The 19930-nt window shown below is 41.0% G+C and overlaps 1 protein-coding gene across 1 annotated transcript in view; it reads right to left on the reverse strand.

Moving 5' to 3' along the window:
* Positions 1–12050, reverse strand: part of TTC8 (tetratricopeptide repeat domain 8) — a 42486-nt gene extending 30436 nt beyond the window's left edge. Inside the window, exons 1-5 of the mRNA XM_035107491.2 lie at positions 11820–12050; positions 2466–2586; positions 2021–2084; positions 914–1073; positions 118–207 (exon numbers count right to left, since the gene is read on the reverse strand). Coding sequence (XP_034963382.2) covers positions 118–207; positions 914–1073; positions 2021–2084; positions 2466–2586; positions 11820–11933 — 549 coding nt within the window. The 5' untranslated portion in view covers positions 11934–12050. The remainder of the gene's footprint in view (positions 1–117; positions 208–913; positions 1074–2020; positions 2085–2465; positions 2587–11819) is intronic.
* Positions 12051–19930: the final 7880 nt, after the last annotated feature.

The following is a 19930-nucleotide window of genomic DNA, read 5'->3' on the forward strand; positions in this document are numbered from 1 at the left end:
TACCTATTTAACCAAAACCAGCGGGAAATTAGTTGCCCCTCATACTTAAAACATTTGCTTATATATGACAAGGATTCTAAAAGATACAAGAATACTACGTTTAAGCAAACAACGCACCTTTGCCAACTTTGGTTTCTGAGCATAATTATTTAAGTTGAGTTTAGACACGTTTATAAACGGGCCATCAGGATTTGTGAGCATAGAGGCCTGCAGGGGGAAAGATACCACAGAACCGTTTAATATGCATGTTTAAATACCAGTAATCACCAGCAAAAAATACCGTCTAGCAAACCAATATCTGAAGAAACAATGCAACTGAATTTTTGAACTGTTTGAACTTTTTCCTCCCTGTACAGAAAAGCAATTTATACTCAAAGCAATGGGAAACTTTGAAAACGAACTGCTCCCCTGAATTATTATTTTTAATGTTCATTTGTATTCAAAGCATTCCCTTGAATGCTTTGAATACAAATGGCTGTCGGTAAGAGAAGAATGTTCCTTTAAAAATTGGCCTTTCTTTCTTTGGCCTCCTTAGAAAGCAGCTTGTGTTTTTAGGGCTGCAAGAAGCATTTTGAATCCAAGCCACTTCCTCCATCTCCCCTCAGCTGCACCAGGGAGTGCAAGGGAACTCCCTAGGGTAGGCAATCCAAGGAAGATATGCAAATTAAATGTTCTATTTTCTATTACATATGCTAATATTTTGAAAATACAGGTTTTGGATTACTATAGGAGAGATTGAAGAAAATGTAGCCATGTAAAACAACAAGGACTAGCAAGATGAAAGGGGTAAAAATCAACTTGTTTTCTTATTTTAAAACACACATATGCACAATGCACTTCAAATTTCCAAGGTCTCAAATACTGTGTGTGTTATACTTATTAACAGCATGCTCAGTTCTTTCTCATTCCTTACCGTTCCAAGCCTGACATATCGCCCTGAGGCGCTAGTCATGGGACGGGCAGTGTGAGCGGTCCTTGGAGTCCTTATGGCCTGTTCAATTGTACCTGGTCGTCCACCCTGTGTACTGGGTCGCACAAATCCTGTAAGGGGTCTTCCTGTCTGAGTCACCGGCCTGAAATGATCCACAGATTGAAAGACACCATGTGTCTGCCTTAGCAGACATGCCACTGGCTATATCCGCAAACAACTTCTGAAGATCGTGTTGCACTCTGTTACCGTTAGTTCTACACTTCATTGGGGTTTACATGAAAATTAGTTCCCAATTAAAGGAATACTAACCATAACAATTTATAACACCCTTCATACCATTTAACTACTTTGTTATTAAAGTGTTGTAGAGTACGATTTTAGGTGTGTGTGTGTGTGTGTGTGTGTGTACACACACATATGTATATATGTATACACACAATTTAAACACCTCATGTGTGCTAGCTCTCCATGCTCTGAGCATCTTCCAAATCTCACTGCGTTTGCTCACATTCCAGCACAATTATATTTTCACAGGTTTGCTTACATACAGGAAGACTGGGGGGGGGGGGGAGTGAAGGAATCATCTGATTCAATGACCAGTCCGTGGTTCTAGTTACAGGTAGGTAGCCGTGTTGCTCTGAGTCGAAGCAAAATAAAAAAATTCCTTCAGTAGCACCTTAAAGACCAACTAAGTTTATATTTTGGTATGAGCTTTCGTGTGCATGCACACTTCTTCAGAAGTCCGTGGTTATGAGTCAATGAGGGCAGGAAATGCATAAACAGCAATACAGAAGCAACAGAACAACTTAAAGTGTGAAGAACTGCCACAGAGGGTGTAGGAATGGATAAATCAAAAATTTAAGAAACACTACTCGCTGGACAGCATTTACTAGTGAAGGGAAACAGTGAACTATATGTAATCCCCAAACTGTGGCCCTCCAGATGTTTTGGCCTACAACATGATCCCTAGCTAACAGGACCAATGGTCGGGGAAGATGGGAATTGTAGTCCAAAACATCTGGAGGGCTGAGGTTTGGGGATGCCTGGCACAGACACTGGACTAATTAAATTTATCAATGAACTGAATACCTCACAGCTTGGCTAGGACCTCCACCCTGACCAGTTCCAGGGATTTTCAGTGAAGTGCCAGGTCCTACAAACAAAAAGAAGTATCATTATTTAATGTAACCAATAGATCAATCTCACCTCTCTAATTCTCTTCCCATCTTTTTTAACCCTTCTAACTACTCAATAACATGAGGCAGAAAGTTTTCCTGCAGAGCAATCCAAAACTCAGCAGAGCATAACAGAGCACTGCAGCCACTACCACAGTCAGTGAGGTTATATTCATTAGAAAACAACAACGACAATAGCAACTACATCATATAATTGCATTAACTGAAAGTGTTCAGTTGTGCCACAGTACAGTCTGTGGGAATACACTATTTAAGGGATTGTTAAGTAATTTTGAAATGCTGGGAAGGGAATCATTGTGTGGCCGAGACATTTTGAAGGAACTATAGATATAGCTTACGTGCAACTTGAGCAATAGCGTTTTCATCAAGCATCATCTCAGCGATGCCTTCCTGATCCACATCAATTTCATCCACGTAAACCATTTCTGTTAATGCTCGTATTTTTAAGCACCAAGCAGCCTAGATGATAAAGAGAGGAACCAAGGTTCAATAAGCCAAAACATCTACAAAAAGACAATGCAATATCAAATTATACAGATAATACAGATGATGGAAGCAACTCAGGAATAGATCTGTCGGCGGATGTGAGGAAAGGAAGAACAGCAATATAAAAGGTGGAGACTGTGGCATAGTGGACATTAGCAGGATTCTAGCCTGAGACACAAGAGTGAGGGGGAAAAAACAGTGGATGGGGGAAGGCTGTAGTTCCCCTATGTTGTTAGGGTCCAATACACTGAAGTTCTAGCTGAGATCTCCTTTCCCCATTACCAAAAAGGAACAAATCTGTCAGAGCACTATCAGAACATAGACAAAGGGATTTTTAAAAACAGGATTTATGATATGGAAATGTATTTTACTATAATAACATTGTAAGTCTTACAGAGTACTACGATCCAAAGTGCCCTCTAATGTCTGATATTTCTCAGAATTTGCTTCCAAATATAAGTAATCACAGATCTGATATTCTGCTGCGTGTGTTTAATTGGCTCTGCTTTAGTTGTGTAGCGACACAAATTATTTGTGCTTAATAACCTGAAGGAAGGTATTCCGTGCAGACCAGTCAGTTTATCAAACAAGAACCAAAAGTAGCTTCTTACTAACAGGGCCGCCTTAAGCATGCCCGGCGCCCTGGCGCCGTGGTGCGACGGATCCCTCTGGCGCCCCCCCCGCCCCATTTCCCAGCGGGCGGGCAGGCAGGCGCAGCTGCACTGTGCCACCCAGTCTGTTGTAGGGCTGGCCCTGGGCCAGGGGGCGCTATCCGCCCCCTGTTGCAACGCCCCTGCGCGCGGTGGAGGTGGCCCCAGGCCTGCGCGCCTCCGGAGAGCGGGCTGAAGCCGCTGAACAGCGGAGGCACGCCTGGGGCAGCCTCAGCCGCGCCCCTGGTGGCCTGGCGCCCCGCACCACTGGGGGCGGGCCTAGAGCCGGCCTGCTTACTAATGGCCGAAAACTCTTAACTCTCTTTTTTTGGGGAGGGCAAGGAAGAGAGATGTGTACCATCTCTACATATTCTCCAAGTCACTTAATGAAAACTTAATGAGCTAACTAAAGTCAACAAAAAGAGCTAAAATGGTGAAGTGGAACTGCCAATACAGACCACCATCTGTTTCTCAGGCAAAGATTTGCAATCAAAGTAAATATCAGACTTTTTATTCACCACAGACATATGCTAAAAGCGATGCAAAGCAAGCATTTCAAGTATGAAAGGAAACCTTCCAGATTACAGAAAACCCATGGTTTTTCAAAGCCAAAGAGGTTTCCTAGCGGCCGCTTGCCCATAGTTTAATACAGGGATCGCTTCAAGAAACCTCCAGTTCTCTTACACAGACTACCCCACCCCCTGAAAAAAAAAATGTTTCATATATTAATCTCCAGGGCACAGGCATCCATGAACAAGATGTAAAGAAAGCAATGTACTTTAAGGCAGTTTAGCAGCTGGAAGTAAAGAGAAAGTTATATAATCAGCTCAGCCATACTTTAAAAAACCTACATGCTGCAATAATCACAGCAAAATGTCTGGAAGATCCCATGTTAGAGATCATTAGGAAAACAAGTTGAAAATAAAACTGTCAATATTGTTATGCAAACTGATAACATTCTGGTTGCTGCACCTCAAAGAGAGTATTGTAGAGTTGGCAAAATTTAGGGGGAGAAATGCTATAGAGGCAGGAACAAGATAGAGATGTATGGATTTATGCACAGTATGGAGGAAGAGGTGAGAGGTTTTTCTATCTCTCATAATACTAGATGAATGCTAGGTTAAGTCCCTTGAATGTTTATGGATTTCTCCTAACAATTGGCAACTGAGGAGAAGGAACAAGTAGTCAAGAGAACTTTCCATATATCTGATGCCCTATTGAAGCTATGGAGAACTATGCTACCAAATCTTTTTAGCAACTAATTAAATCAAGGAGAAATTTAGGTTTTTGGTTTGAATGACATTTTTTGTTGTTGAGAAAAATGGACATAATTGTGTGCCTCTTTAACAATTTATATCTTGCCTCCTGCAAAATATCTGAGGCGACTCGTGACATGAATATATCTACTCTGTCTTTTCCCATAGCAAACAAATTGAGTTGATCATTTTAGCCGCTCTGAATATGAAAACATTTGAACTCCCAGGACACTCTGCCACCTACCTTAATGTGGCTATTCTTGAATGAAGGAATTTCAAAGGGAGACGACAACAGGAAAATGCTAAATAACAATTTATCTTATAGATTCAACTCTTATCACCTGTGGCTTAAATTGGGATAATGGGTTTTGTATCATCTTCTATGAGATATTAGCATATCAATGTCAGAATGTTTGTGTTTTCAACAATAGTGTTCCACCATTAAGCTTTTGTCACTGTCTGTACTTTATTTCATTTCCCTCAGACCATATTGTTTACAATCCCCTCTCCCAGGTGCACACATACCAGCAAGCCAGGATAACATTTATGCATCTGATGATTGTTGCTGTTTAGTCATTTAGTCGTGTCCGACTCTTCGTGACCCCATGGACCATAGCACGCCAGGCTTCCACTGCCTCCCGCAGTTTGTTCACACTCATGTTGGTGGCTTTGAGAACACTATCCAACCATTTCATCCTCTGTCGTCCCCTTCTCCTAGTGCCCTCAATCTTTCCCAACATCAGGGTCTTTTCCAGGGAGTCAAAGTATTGGAGCCTCAACTTCACGATCTGTCCTTCCAGTGAGCACTCAGGGCTGATTTCCTTCAGAATGGATAGGTTTGATCTTCTTGCAGTCCATGGGACTCTCAAGAGTCTCCTCCAGCACCATAATTCAAAAGCATCAATTCTTCGGCGATCAGCCTTCTTTATGGTCCAGCTCTCACTTCCATACATCACTACTGGGAAAACCATAGCTTTAACTAAACGGACCTTTGTAGGCAAGGTGATGTCTCTGCTTTTTAAGATGCTGTCTAGGTTTGTCATCGCTTTTCTCCCAAGAAGCAGGCGTCTTTTAATTTCGTGACTGCTGTCACCATCTGCAGTGATCAAGGAGCCCAAGAAAGTAAAATCTCTCACTGCCTCCATTTCTTCCCCTTCTATTTGCCAGGAGGTGATGGGACCAGTGGCCATGATCTTGGTTTTTTTTATGTTGAGCTTCAGACCACATTTTGCGCTCTCCTCTTTCACCCTCATTAAAAGGTTCTTTAATTCCTCCTCACTTTCTGCCATCAAGGTTGTGTCATCTGCATATCTGAGGTTGTTGATATTTCTTCCGGCAATCTTAATTCCGGCTTGGGATTCATCTAGTCCAGCCTTTCGCATGATGAATTCTGCATATAAGTTAAATAAGCAGGGAGACAATATACAACCTTGTCGTACTCCTTTCCCAGTTTTGAACCAATCAGTTGTTCCATATCCAGTTCTAACTGTAGCTTCTTGTCCCAGGAGACAGATGAGGTGATCAGGCACTCCCATTTCTTTAAGAACTTGCCATAGTTTGCTGTGGTCGACACAGTCAAAGGCTTTTGCATAGTCAATGAAGCAGAAGTAGACGTTTTTCTGGAACTCTGTAGCTTTCTCCATAATCCAGCACGTTTGCTATTTGGTCTCTGGTTCCTCTGCCCCTTCGAAATCCAGCTTGCACTTCTGGGAGTTCTCGGTCCACATACTGCCTAAGCCTGCCTTGTAGAATTTTAAGCATAACCTTGCTAGCGTGTGAAATGAGTGCAATTGTGCGGTAGTTGGAGCATTCTTTGGCACTGCCCTTCTTTGGAATTGGGATGTAGATAAAAGGGATATCCTTATTAGCATTAGCTACTAGTTATTATATATATATAAATATGCATTATACTAGTTATATGGGATGCGGGTGGTGCTGTGGTCTAAACCCCTGAGACTAGAGCTTGCCGATCAGAAGGTCAGCAGTTCGAATCCCCACGATGGGGTGAGCTCCCGTTGTTTGGTCCCAGTTCCTGCCCACCTAGCAGTTCGAAAACACGTCAAAGTGCAAGTAGATAAATAGGTACCACTCCAGCAGGAAGGTAAATGGCATTTCCGTGTGCTGCTCTGGTTCACAAGAAGTAGCTTAGTCATGCTGGCCACATGACCCAGAAGCTGTCTGCAGACAAACGCCGGCTCCCTCGGCCTATAGAGCGAGATGAGCGCCGCAACCCAAGTTGTCCGCGACTGGACCTAACAGTCAGGGGTACCTTTACCTTTACAAGTTATTATACTACAGACTATCCTCCACCATTATATAATAATTATACATATATAATAATTATATATAAATATTATACAGTTCAACAACACTTGACAATTGCTTTTCTCTTGTCAACCAATACTATAAACCGGTGTTAGTTCCTTGCCTTCAAATTGACATATGGTAAACAAAGAACAATAATCAGATTAGGCAACTAATCAGGATGATCAGCCACGACAGCAGCACAGAATCATGTTCCTCCTATAAAACAAAGAAACCCAATATACATTTTTTTTCCTATGGTTGATAATGAAAAGTTATTTCCAGCAGCAGAACCTGACAGACAGCAATCCTGTATCTACTTGTCTGGGAGGAAGCCCCAATAAAATCAAGGAGACTTACTTTTCAGTAGACAAGCACAAGACTGCAGTTACAATAGTTCATCTCTCAAATGCTTGTTTAAAGTGATGTACATTTACCTGAAGTTTCAATGACAACATAATCCTAGGCATGTCTACTCGTAAGTAAGTCCCATTACGTTCACTGGAGCACTCTCTGTTAAGTGTGTATGCCCTGGATCACATGTGTTGCACTCCCTATTAAGTGTAGGATTGCAGCTCTAATTTTTAATCACTGATGCCGATTGTTCTGGCAGCAAGTTAATGCTGCTGCTGTTTTAAACAGTAAATTTTGTAGATTAGACCCATGGATACAAACTACTACATGAAAAATTCTCCTCCCCCCTCCCCCCCGTTTGTCTAGTGTCTGTCAAATAATCACTTAACAATCAGATCTTGCGACCTACAGTACAATGGATTGCACTTAAAATGGGGCATATGGCCTGCGACACCAGCATGATGTCACAAGGGTTATGTTTTGTGCCATCCGATTTTGAACTCAGCAGTTTTAAATAAAAGGCTGTTTACAAAAGGTCAAGTTATGTAGTATCAATACAATAAATAAGGTTTAGTGGGGGTTTTTTTTAGAGAAGATGACATCAAGATGCCCAAGTGCTTGATATATTAATTGATTAGACCTTGTTGAACTTCAAGTGCACGACTAAGACTCTCCTGTTCCAGTAGGAATTTTAAGGTAGTGTTTAAGCTTCAAAAATTGTTAATTCTTTCATTGCTCCATTTGCTGTGAATTGTTTCTATGTACACCACATAGAAATGTGACTAATTAAGTGCTATATAAATGTATTAAATAAATATTTATTCGCTGTATTCCTTTCAGTGCCCTGCTGAAGACATTAAGACAAGCCTTCCCAGATGTTTCGAAAGTCTGTAGTGTTAATTTGTTTTAGTCTATTTTACTGCAGTTTTAACCTGTTTTAAATCATAGTTGTGTTTTATTTTAGTGATTATTTTATTGTTCTATCATTTTGCAAACCGCTTTGAGGTTTTTCTACAATTAAATAGTATATATATATATTATGAAATATAAAATAAAATTCTTATGAACAAAACTATGTCAATAAAGAGAAATCTTGTCCCCATGTCCCCCTCTATCTTCAATGAAGCATACAGGTGAAACTCGGAAAATTAGAATATCGTCAAAAAGTGTACTTATTTCAGCAACGCAACTTAAAAGGTGAAAACCATATATGAGATAGATGCATGACATGCAAAGCAAGATATGTCAAGCCTTTATTTGTTGTAATTATTTTTCGTTAGGCGGGTCAATTATAAATGGAATGTAATTAATGAAATGTAATAACGATGTTTCTTTTTGTTTATTTTTAATTATTGTAAATATTTGTTTTATTACTGTGGAATTTCCAAAAGGAAGCATTTGTAAAAATTAAAATTAAAAATAATAAGTTGCATTACTGAAATAAGTGCACTTTTCGACAATATTCTAATTTTCCGAGTTTCACCTGTATATGCTATATTTTTAAATGCCAATATATAGCATTAAACCTTTATCCTGGGCATCGTGCTTATTGTATTACAAATCTTGCAACGAGTCTGAAGATCTGATTCTACATGCATCATGTCATATTATATGGCTGAGAGAATGCTGGGAGCATATTACAGCAGTGTCCCAGATTCTACACTGCGTTACAATTGTACTTTGATCTCTCAAGAACACAACAACTTTCACCCAGAATACACAAGAAACCACTTCTATCCTGTTCCGATATAATTTACGAGTTGTGTATACCTTCTTGAGGTTACAGTCAGCTGATCAAATGGAGAAAACTAGAATGCTGAGCTTTTCTAAGTAATTTGTACCAAATCTTTGTAGCTGTCTCTTCCTAAAGATCACAATGGAAAGCATGCTTCAAGTGAGATAGTATTTAAGTTAAGCAAATAGGCAACTGAGGCTTTTAGCATGTGGTCTTTTAGTTGCTTTAACCAAATTTTAACAGGTTTAAAATCTCTGTTTTAAATCTACCATTACCTGCCCTAAGACTTTGGGATAGAATTAATTTACTGTATGTCCCAGTTCAGAGCATCCTACAGCTCTGGTAGGACTGGAAACTATGGTTTATTTGTACAGTACTTCACGTTGGCAAAATACAGAAGCAGAAAGCATCTAATCTCCTCCTGTGATGTGAAGGTTGGAAAACACAAGGCCTAAGTTTAGTGTGGCTTTTTCATGAATCTCCAAACTATGGGCTGGATCCAGACTTCCCATGAGTGTAGTTTCACTCATACGACATTCCCACTGAAGGCCATTTTCATCCATTCCTCCATGTAAAACTGCTCCAAATGATTTGGGAACCATCTAGAACAGCTGGGAGGTGGCACTGGGGTCTGACAGGGTAATGAGAAATCAGTTAAAATTGCCTCCCCTTTTCCACACAATTAACGTAAAAGTTTATGCTGGATCAGAGTTCCTTCGAGGAACAGGAGGAGTCCTTTGCTTCATGGAAGGGCATATCTGGATCTAAACCTATAGTTAGAAGGATTTTCCGAATTAAACCATTGTGTTTGTGTCATATAAAACCAGTTCCTGGGTTCACTGCTGTCACACATAGACATGATGCAGTCTGGCTTGGTCCTCAAGAGTTGTCCCCATCAATTTCCTTAGAACAAAAACAATCAATCTTCAACTTGGGACACTGTTAAATGGGCAAGACTTGACCTCTCCTGCACATGCTGTGTGACCTTCACTGATAGGTGTGCGGGGAAGGATTACAATACAAAAGCCCTTCCTTAGCTGTCACAATGTCAGACATTTAGGCAATGTATTCAAAATAAATTAAAATACCCTCACTCCTCTATCTGACTACAGGTAGGTAGCCGTGTTGGTCTGACGTAGTTGAAACAAAAAATAAAATAAAAAATATTTCTGTTTCCTCTATTTGAATCCTTCCCAATTTGTTGATACCTTTCTTCAACTGTGAGCACACAATAAACCACAACACAACAAATTATATTAGAAATGAAAAGAGTGGCGCTGCTACCGTACTTGCTAAATTTTGGAAGCAATGCTCATGATAATATAGCCTCAAGTGGTACTGTTGTTGTTCTCTCTTACATTCCAGATGTACCTTGTTGGCACATGTTCCAACAATAATTCTCTCTTCAAGTCTTCAAGTGCTATTGCCTAGCTAGACATCTCCCATGGTGTATGTAGGCTTTGTTTGTTGTTCTAATGGCTAACATTTTACATTTCTCTTTTGAATTCTCTCAAACTAATCTTCCAATTTAACCATGTTTAATCAAAGATGAGCCCTATTAAATTCTATGTGACTTTCTCTCATCAGTGGGGTTAGGAATGCATTTTAAATTATCATCTGATACTTGCCAATTTTTCCAGTTTACAATGCTAGCAAATCTAATAAGTGAACAGTCTCCTTCACCCAAATAATTACTGAACTTATTCCCTCCAAAACCAGATCAAGAATAGAGCCTTTCTGAATGCTACTAAATATTTCTTTTTGATGTAACATCATACCATAAATTATTTAATATTGCATTGGTTTCTTAGAAAGTTCTCTGCTCATCTTACAATAGCACCTTCTAAAGCATAATTCTCAAACATAGTTGGGAAGAAAGTATGCAGAACTATGTCAAAAGCTATCCTGTACCAAAAGTAATTATCAAAGGATACTAGGGTGCAGTTTGTTCTATAATAATAATAATAATAAAATCTTACAAATTACTTATTATAAAGATTATAAAGAGAACCAGTTTGTCTCAGGTTTTTGTGGTCTTTTCCATTCTCCAGTATTTCAAAGTTTGCTTTGTCAAAGAGATTCAGTCTACTTACTTAAAAGATGGATGGGAAGAGGTTGACACAGTTGTTGCTAAACAACTTGTAAATACTATAATTATGTTAACTAATAGGAAATGAGCTTGTATGAAAAGAAAGAAGCTTCCATTTCCATGCCCTCTTCTTCTTTTACTCTACTTCAAAACTAACCACTTTTGTTATAAAGCTACAAAAAAAACAACCTGTGGCACCTTAAAGATCAACAAATTTATTATGGCACAAACTTCTGTGGATTTCAACTGTTCATTATCCAGAGCTGCAGGTACATGCACAAAATGCATGAGTGGGTGGGTGGGTGTTTGTGTGTAAAAAAAAGGAGGTCAGAGGGAAATGAAATGCATAAAAGTACAGAGGGGATAATCATACACTTAAAAAAAGTTTTGTGAATTGCTGTTGTTAATTGACAAGACATCCCAGCATTAGTCAGGCAACTAAGCCATAAAATGTGTTTAAAATCCTTTCTCTAAGTTTCAGCCTACAAGTGGTAGCACTGGAACCACATCATTCATGACACCATGGAGCAAAGAGAGCTCTTTGTACCTGTTGCCTGGAGTCTTCTTGTCAAGGTGTGCATATTGCTGACGCGAGCACACAGGTACACAAACAAACAAACAAGAGCAAAAAGTGCAACAGGCAGTCTTCCACTGCTATGCAAAATGCCGGCCTCCGTGCACTGTAAGGGAGGAGACCTCCAAATGCACAAAGAGCCATTTTTATCTTTTAAATCTGCCTGCCCATGGGCCTATTTAACGTCCTTTCCCCGTGGGGCCCAGCACCCCACACGCCCACATCCCGGATCTACCGACTTGACCTGGTCGTTGGGCTCCTTTTCCAGCAGCTTGGAGCAGAGATCCGAGCACAGCTGGAACTTCCTCCGCCTGAAGTAACTCAAAGCGTGCAGCAGAGGGTCCATTTCCAGCCCCATAGCGGGCAAGAGGCGCGGCGAGTCGACGACGAGAGCAGCGCGCCTCCTTCGGCGTCCCCGCGCTCCCTTCTGCCTAGGCCCCGCGCCCCAACTTAGCTTTGCCCAGCAACGGTACAGCCAGGGTCCTCGCCGGCGCGTAGTCGGCTAAGCAACTGCCTGCGCAGGAAAAACAACAACTGAGTGGGAGCCTGAGCTGTCCTCCTCGCCGCTCAGCCCTTGCGTGAGAAGCAGAGAGAGAGAGAGTTCGGCCTAAAAGACTCTTAGGAGTCGCGTCCCATTTCTCTTCTTCTGTGCTCTATTTTGTTTTGTTTTGTTTTGTTCGCCCTCCCCTTTGCAGGGAATTAAGGCTGCCGGTTGTTGGCAGGATTCTTTCCCCTGGTGCTACTATATCATGAGAAATGAAAGGGCAAGCTTTTCGCAGCAGGAACGTTTCGCCCGTTTTTGTTTGTTTGTTTGTTTGTTTTGACTGCAATGAAGCTGCTTAAAAGCTCAAGAGCTCTGTCCGGGGAGCGAGAGGGCAATCCTGTATTTAGCCGTGATTGAAGAAGAAGGGACGTCCTTTTCACTTCTCAATTCTGGTGTGGTGGTTCGCCAGAGTCCAGCAGTGAGAAACTTGTGGCCCTCCAGATGTTCGCAGCATCGTGAAATTGTAGAGTTAGAAGCATAAGAGCCAACTCCTAGGGGCCAACCCCCTTCCCCCAAAGTCCTACTGGTTTCTCTGTCTTGTGATTCCTGATGACAGATTTATGTCTATTTGGTGTAGGGTTTGGCCTGTTTGTCCGATATAGAGAGCTGAAGGGCACTGTTGGCATTTGATGGCATACAAAATGTTTGAAGATGAGCAATTAAATAGTCCTGAGGCAGAGAAACCAGTAGGAGAACACTTCAATCAATCTCCCAGGACATTCATACAAGATCTCAAAGTAGCTGTCTTATTACAAAAGAATTTCATACCAATGACAAGCTCATACCAATGACAAACTTAGTTGGTCTCTAAGGTGCTACTGGAAGGGAATTTTTATATTTTATGTTTTGTTTCAACTACAGCAGACCAACACGGCTACCTATCTGTAACTTGAACTATGGAAGGTGTCATTCAAATGGTGTGTGCGCATCATATCATGTGATCAGTTGTGTGGGGTGGGGCTTACCTGGGCCCCCAATATTTTATTCAGGTTGGCACCCCAGGTCTGAAAAGACCCTGAGGCCCATCTAGTCCAACTCCTTGTAATGCAGGAATCTCAACTAAAGCATCCCTGACAGATGGCCATCCAACCTCTGCCTAAAAATGGCAAATGAAGTCTACCAGCGAGTCCACCAGCTTCTGAGGTAGTTTGTTCTACTGTCAAACAGCTCTTACCGTCAGAAAAGTTCTTCCTGATCTTTAGTTGGAATCTCCTTTCTTGTAACTTGAATCCATTGGTTCAGGTCCTGACCTCAGGAGCAGGAGAAAACACCCAAGAGGCAAGGTGAGGGAAACACCTTGGGCATGCAGTATCCACCAAGGCAGCAGATCCAGTGTCCAAGGAGTGCATTGCCTGCTGCTGCTTCCGCAGTGGCAGTAACAGCTGGATCTACCGCCACCTTGGCAGCCTCCTCCCAGTGCCACTACTACAGCAGCCTCTTGGCAAATAGGAGTTGCTGCTCGTCTGCTGCTCTTGTTCCCAATGTAGATCTTTATTCTCCCACTTGTTCCTGATGTAGATCTTCACTCACTCCTTTTTTCCCTGGTGGGCAGGGGTGCCAATTTGAATAAAATATTGAGGGGGAGGTAAGCACCACCCCATAATATCAATCACCAATGCTATTTTTCTATATAAATAGGTGCTGGAACTCACCATAAACGCTTCCCTTGTTCTCTTATAACAGCTATGCCATCCACCTGAGAGGTGCCGGAACTGAGTTCCAGTGAGTTACGGATGAAAAAAAGCACTGTTGATCACAATACATGGCGCGTGCACACTATTTGAATGACAATGCCTATCAACGAGGTGGGCTGCCCTCCTCAGATATTTTATTGGGGAGGGCTGAAGGGGCTTTGGCTTCTAGGAGTTGGTTCTTCTGGGACACAATTTTGTGGTTTGCCACAGGTTTCTTGGACCAGCCCTCTAACCAATCAATCAATCAATAAACTTTATTTGCATAGCTGACAGCCATTGCAACAGAATAGCGGCCCTCTAACCAACAATCAGCGGTAATGGGAGTTGTAGTCCCAGAAGTATCTGAATCATTTATTTGTTTACTTCCTGTCCTTCACCCTGAAGGCCCACAAGTTCCTCTTGCCTGGTATAAGTTGGACTAGGACTGAGGAGACCCAGGTTCAATTTCTCATTTGCTCATGAAGTTCACTGGATGATCTTGAGCCAGTTACTACCTTTCAGCCTAAGCTACCTCACAGTGCTGTTGTGATGATAAAAAGGGGCTCCAAGTACAGCGGGAGAAAACTCCTCTCTGAAACCCAAATGAACCATTGGCCTGATTCCATACAGAGCTCTCCATGGTCTTAGATATGCTGCCTTGAGCTCCTTTGATTAAAGGTGGGGTATAAATACAAGAAGCAAATAATAAGAAACTGTATGAGGTCTCATTATTACAGTATTATTATTATTTGCTACCACTGCTATTGCAAGGTTTAAATAGTAAAAGCAGGGTGGTGCTGTGTATAAAGTCCTTAGGAGTTAAAGAAAATCCATTTTGTGCTATAAAATACATTCATCATAATCCACTTCCTTTGCAAAGCCTTTCCTATAAAGTCAGTCTGACCTCTGCTTTGCTAACTACCAGTAAATCCCCATCTCTGCTACTCCATTAGCAAGCCCAGCCCCCCTCCCTCTCTCTTCTGTCTTATGTGGGACGTGATCCTGTGAATTAAATTCAGTGGGACTTACTCATACAGTAGCTGTCAAGTTTTCCCTTTTTTCACGAGGAAGCCTATTCAGCATAAGGGAATTTGCCTTAAAAAAAGGGAGAACTTGACAGCTATGGACTTACTCCTTGGTAATTGTATATACGATTGCAGCTTGTAGTCACAAGAGTAAGGTTACCAGATGTCCCTGTTTCCTGGGGACAGTCCCCAGATTTACAAATCAGTCCTCTGACAAAATTTATCTATTTAGTAGGAGGTTGAAAAGTGTCCCCGGATTCATTGAAAAAAACTGGTAACCTTACACAAGAGTCCTAATTATGCTATTTACAGGGCAATCAGAGAGTTGATAGCACATGAAATAAAAAATGACAGGAGGAAGCAACAGCTATTTATTATGTTAAACATGCTCATCTTCAGTATATACTATCTGTGATAAACTATGAAAAACATGTTCTGTCTCACATCTGTGCTGTGTCTTTCCCCCCAAAATGACCTATTTGTTCCATTGTATTATTCTTAAGGAAATCAGCCCTGAGTGCTCACTGGAAGGACAGATCGTGAAGCTGAGGCTCCAATACTTTGGCCACCTCATGAGAAGAATCCTTGGAAAAGACCCTGATGTTGGGAAAGATTGATGGCACTAGGAGAAGGGGACGACAGAGGAGGAAATGGTTGGACAGTGTTCTCGAAGCTACGAACATGAGTTTGACCAAACTGCGGGAGGCAGTGCAAGACAGGAGTGCCTGGCGTGCTATGGTCCATGGGGTCACGAAGAGTCGGACACGACTAAACGACTAAACAACAACAACAATTATTCTTAGTTCCATCTGTATGCTACTGTGCAACACTCCATCTACAGCTTAAAGATGTGGGAGAACAGGAGAGCAAATCTTAAAAAATGCTCAGCTGCTATATTCAGTCATCAGCCAGCCACAGCCAATACAGTGAAACAATCTGCATTTCCTGTTCACATTACTGTAACTCTCTTGAGAACATGCTGTAGCACTATGGAGGAAAGCTTTAATTTATTTATTTATTTATTTATTTATTGAAATACTATGCACAATTGGTTAGGTTATTTTTTATTATATACATGCACATTAATTTTTTTATTAGACTTGTTTTATATTCCTTTTGAAAATTGTTATTCAAAATGTTGCACTATACATATAGAACTGCAGGTGAACAAACCCTGTTTTGGGTTTTTTTTTTACTTCTTGTTGCAATGATTTTTGCCCAGGACATAGACCCAGAAGATTGTGCCCTCTGTCTATAATCCTTTAGTATTACACATTGCGTTCGCTCCATAGTATTTCTTGATAGATTTGCATCTCAAGTTGGTTGTCCAGTAAAGCTGTTTTACAGTCATGTTCTATAAAGTATAAGATACTGGTATAGCACATATACTGTATATGCATCAATCAAACATTTAAAAATGAAAATATTAGCCTGCACTAATTATACAAAAATATATTAAAAACATACTGGAAAACATCGCAAATGGTGTTTAAATGCATATAAAGTATTGCTTTATGTCATCTTAGATCACATCATAAGATAACCAGTTCTGCAATTGCAGTTGCAGAACTAGAATTTTAAAGAGTTCTATATTTAGTTCTGTTGTCAGTTCAAAATCAAATCAAGCTGAGAGATGGAAATCAGATTTTCAGTGTAAGAACATTTGTAGGAAAATGAAGCAATTTAATCAGCCTATTTTTTGTGTTTCATTTATGCTGTTGAGGCTTTCATATACACTGTGTTCAGTATACATTAGTGGTGCTCAATACAGCATATATATTTCAGCTACATGGATTATATCCATTTTTAAAAAAGCATACTGTGCAATATGAAAAGGATGATACATGTATATGGCAAAATTCTTTTTGCATTTAGTGCACCTAGTGATTTGAAGTGTGCTAAATGGGTAGATGTGAAAAGTGCTGGGTGATTCTTGTCATTGCTAGATATTAGTAGCAGGTGTTATAAATATATATTTAGGCAAAGGATACTGTAATCATGTTTATAATTTAGAACTTAATTTTCAGTGAACTGTGAAGATACAAAGTTTATATATCTTTCATAACAACTGTATTAATAGGTTGCCTTTAGGGGTATGACCCACACAAGATGGCTTGCTTTATAAAAATATATATATTATTATATGCATTACAACTTTTCTGTATTAATTGGTAATATTAATAGCTATTAATGGTACTCCATTCCAGTGGCACCATAGAGAAGTGGATATGCGACTTCACAAATTAATCCCTCAGCTAATAGAGCAGTGCCTCGACACAACACAATACAATCGGAGCCTCTGTTTCTATGTAAGCATAGAACATTAGATCAAATATATGCTTCATCACATATGTTGTCTCAATGCACTTCTTTACTCTGGTTTTTGACATTTGAGGTGCATATTTTTAGGATCCACTTTATTTTTGTGATTGTAAGTTGTTTTAAACTCTTTATAATATTGTATTTTAATGTAGTAACCTATGCTGAGATCTTAGGGAGAAGGTCAGGTAATAATCATTATCACCATCATATTCTGATTACTATCATAGATACCAAAATTCTAAACCCTGTTGTAAATCTTCAAATTTAAGAGTTCAGAACTGATTTTATCGACCAATGTAAATTATAACATTCCTATTGACTTTGTCAGGGACCCAGGTGGCGCTGTGGGTTAAACCACAGAGTCTAGGGCTTGCTGATCAAAGTGCACATCAAGTGCAAGTAGATAAATAGGGACCGCTCCGGCAGGAAGGTAAACGGTGTTTCCGTGCGCTGCTCTGGTTCGCCAGAAGCAGCTTTGTCATGCTGGCCACATGACCCGGAAGCTGTCTGCGGACTAACGCCCGCTCCCTCGGCCTATAGAGCGAGATGAGCACCGCAACCCCAGAGTCGGACACGACTGGACCTGATGGTCAGGGCCCCATTTACCTTTACCTTTATTGACTTTGTCAGGATCTTAAGTTCAGTTTCAATTCATTCAATTTTAGCCTATTTTTCTCAGTTTAAAGGAATCCAGCAATGTTCTTGAAACAAATATAGTTTTTTATAATGATTTTGGAAAATGTATATGCAAATTGCCAACATAACTCAATTAGGGAAGAGTTTTAAAAGGCAAAATCTTCACCAGCTGCTGCTTGAGAAAGTGTGCTCTGCAACATACAACAAGCAAAACTAGTAGCGTACACAGTAGCTGTTAGAAGTAAATATACAGTGAATCACTAAATAAGAATCACGCCAAGATAATTTGTGCCAATGTTTTTGATGGAGGTAAAACATAGGCAAGTATTCTGTCATGTCACTTCTAAGGAGCAAGCTGACCAATGAGGTTTGCTCTTGGAGTGCTCCTGAATCTATTGTTAAGGTTGGAGTTTTGATGGCATCCTGCAAAGTAGTACCGTAAATTGCAAAGTTTTTTGGACTTGGACTTTGCAACAGTTGCATCTCTATAACCATGAGGTGAGACACAAGGTGCTTCTTTGTGGCTATTTGGTAGCTAAGCTGGTGCAGAATGTGGTAGTCTGCTTTCTGAGAGTGGACCACTGAGAGCAGGTAATACTAGCATCCCAGTTTGCTCACTAACTCAGCATTGGCTTTCCAATCAGCACAGGCTGATTTCTGGCCTATAAAGCTCTTCATGTTCAGACCCTAGACTGCTGCTTCTCCCATCTCCATACTCAAACCAATTGTAATAATATCAACACCAAGTTTTCCAGTGATCCTGCTTATGCTGCCAAAACATGCACAAGACAGAAGTATTAGCAGACTGAGTAGCACCATGTTATGCATAATAATGAAAGACCAGGGAAGGCAGGGGCCTGGTAATTGGGTGAGGAGTAGCTGTGGCGGGAGGACAGAGGCAAATTGATAAAGGGTAGAAGTAACTAATCCTTGCCTGGAAATGTCATTTCCTAGTTTATACTGAGAATCTACTTTTAAACGTCCCCAGAGACAGAATTGAAGGTCACCCATATCAATCAATGGAGAAAACCAACATTTTAATGTTGCTTGGAATGTGCTCCAGTACCTCATGCCTCCCCCAAATTGCCAAAAGGGCACCTGAACAGAATCTAAGGCTCTGAGTAGGTACTTTACTTACTTATTTATTTAACTGCAACACACCATCATTCTGGCCCTTTTAAAACGTTACAAAACGAAGCCAATGGCTACTTGTCAGGCTAACAACGGTTTGTGGATAAATTCAGCACCATGGAGAGTTATACAGAATCGCGCCGCGTTCATGTGAATTGCACAGCAACGAATGCTGTGAAGAGAAATAGTTGAACGGAATTAATGCTGTTCGCTCCAGATCTCTCTCTGTGTGTTTGACATGTTTGAGTTTCGATGTGTCGATTTTAAAAAAAACCCACAACCCATGCTTTGAAAAGGTATACTAATGAACGTCCACATGCACTCGGTTTATTACAGTACAGCAGGCGAAATGAAGTTTGGGGCATGTTTTCATCTGAATCTGGCTCTGAGGTGAAACGGAGCAGATGGTTTTCGAACCACACCAGCCGGCAACTGAATTAAACGACAAGAGACGGTTTTATAAGGTCTCGAGTAAGATAACTAAGCAAGGAAGACTATTCGGTCAGGGAAGGAGGGACAGCTGCATTCCTCATGCGGTGAAGGTCGTGTTTGAAGTCTTGAAGCGAAGCTTTTAAACGTCCGATGTTTTATTGTGTTTTTCTATTTTTTTGTGGCAGCAGCCCAGAGTGGCTGTGGCAGCCCAGTCAGATGGGGGTATTTCACTAATAATAATAATAATAATAATAATAATAATAATAATAAAGCATCGTTTCGTCTCTCTGACTTAATATTTTGACCCTTTCCCCTCAGGTAGCCTCCTCCTGGCTGCTTCCCCTCCCCCACGCCGCCTCCCCGCCCTTTTCTCCTCAGGTGGCGCGAGGAAGCCGCGCGGACAAGGACGGCCATTACGCCTTGAAAGTCCACTTTCAAGGGCGGGGGAAGCTGCGGGGGGGGGGGTTAAAGGGAAAGGGACAGCTCATGTAAAGGGCGCCATGAGGAGAGGACGACGACGGCAAGAAGAAGGGTGACAGACTGCGCAGCCGCAGAGTACAGGGAAAGTGTGTGTGGCGGCGGAGGAGGAGGA

The sequence above is a fragment of the Zootoca vivipara genome, chromosome 1 (genome assembly GCF_963506605.1).
Source record: "Zootoca vivipara chromosome 1, rZooViv1.1, whole genome shotgun sequence".
In the NCBI taxonomy this organism is placed as follows: domain Eukaryota; kingdom Metazoa; phylum Chordata; class Lepidosauria; order Squamata; family Lacertidae; genus Zootoca; species Zootoca vivipara.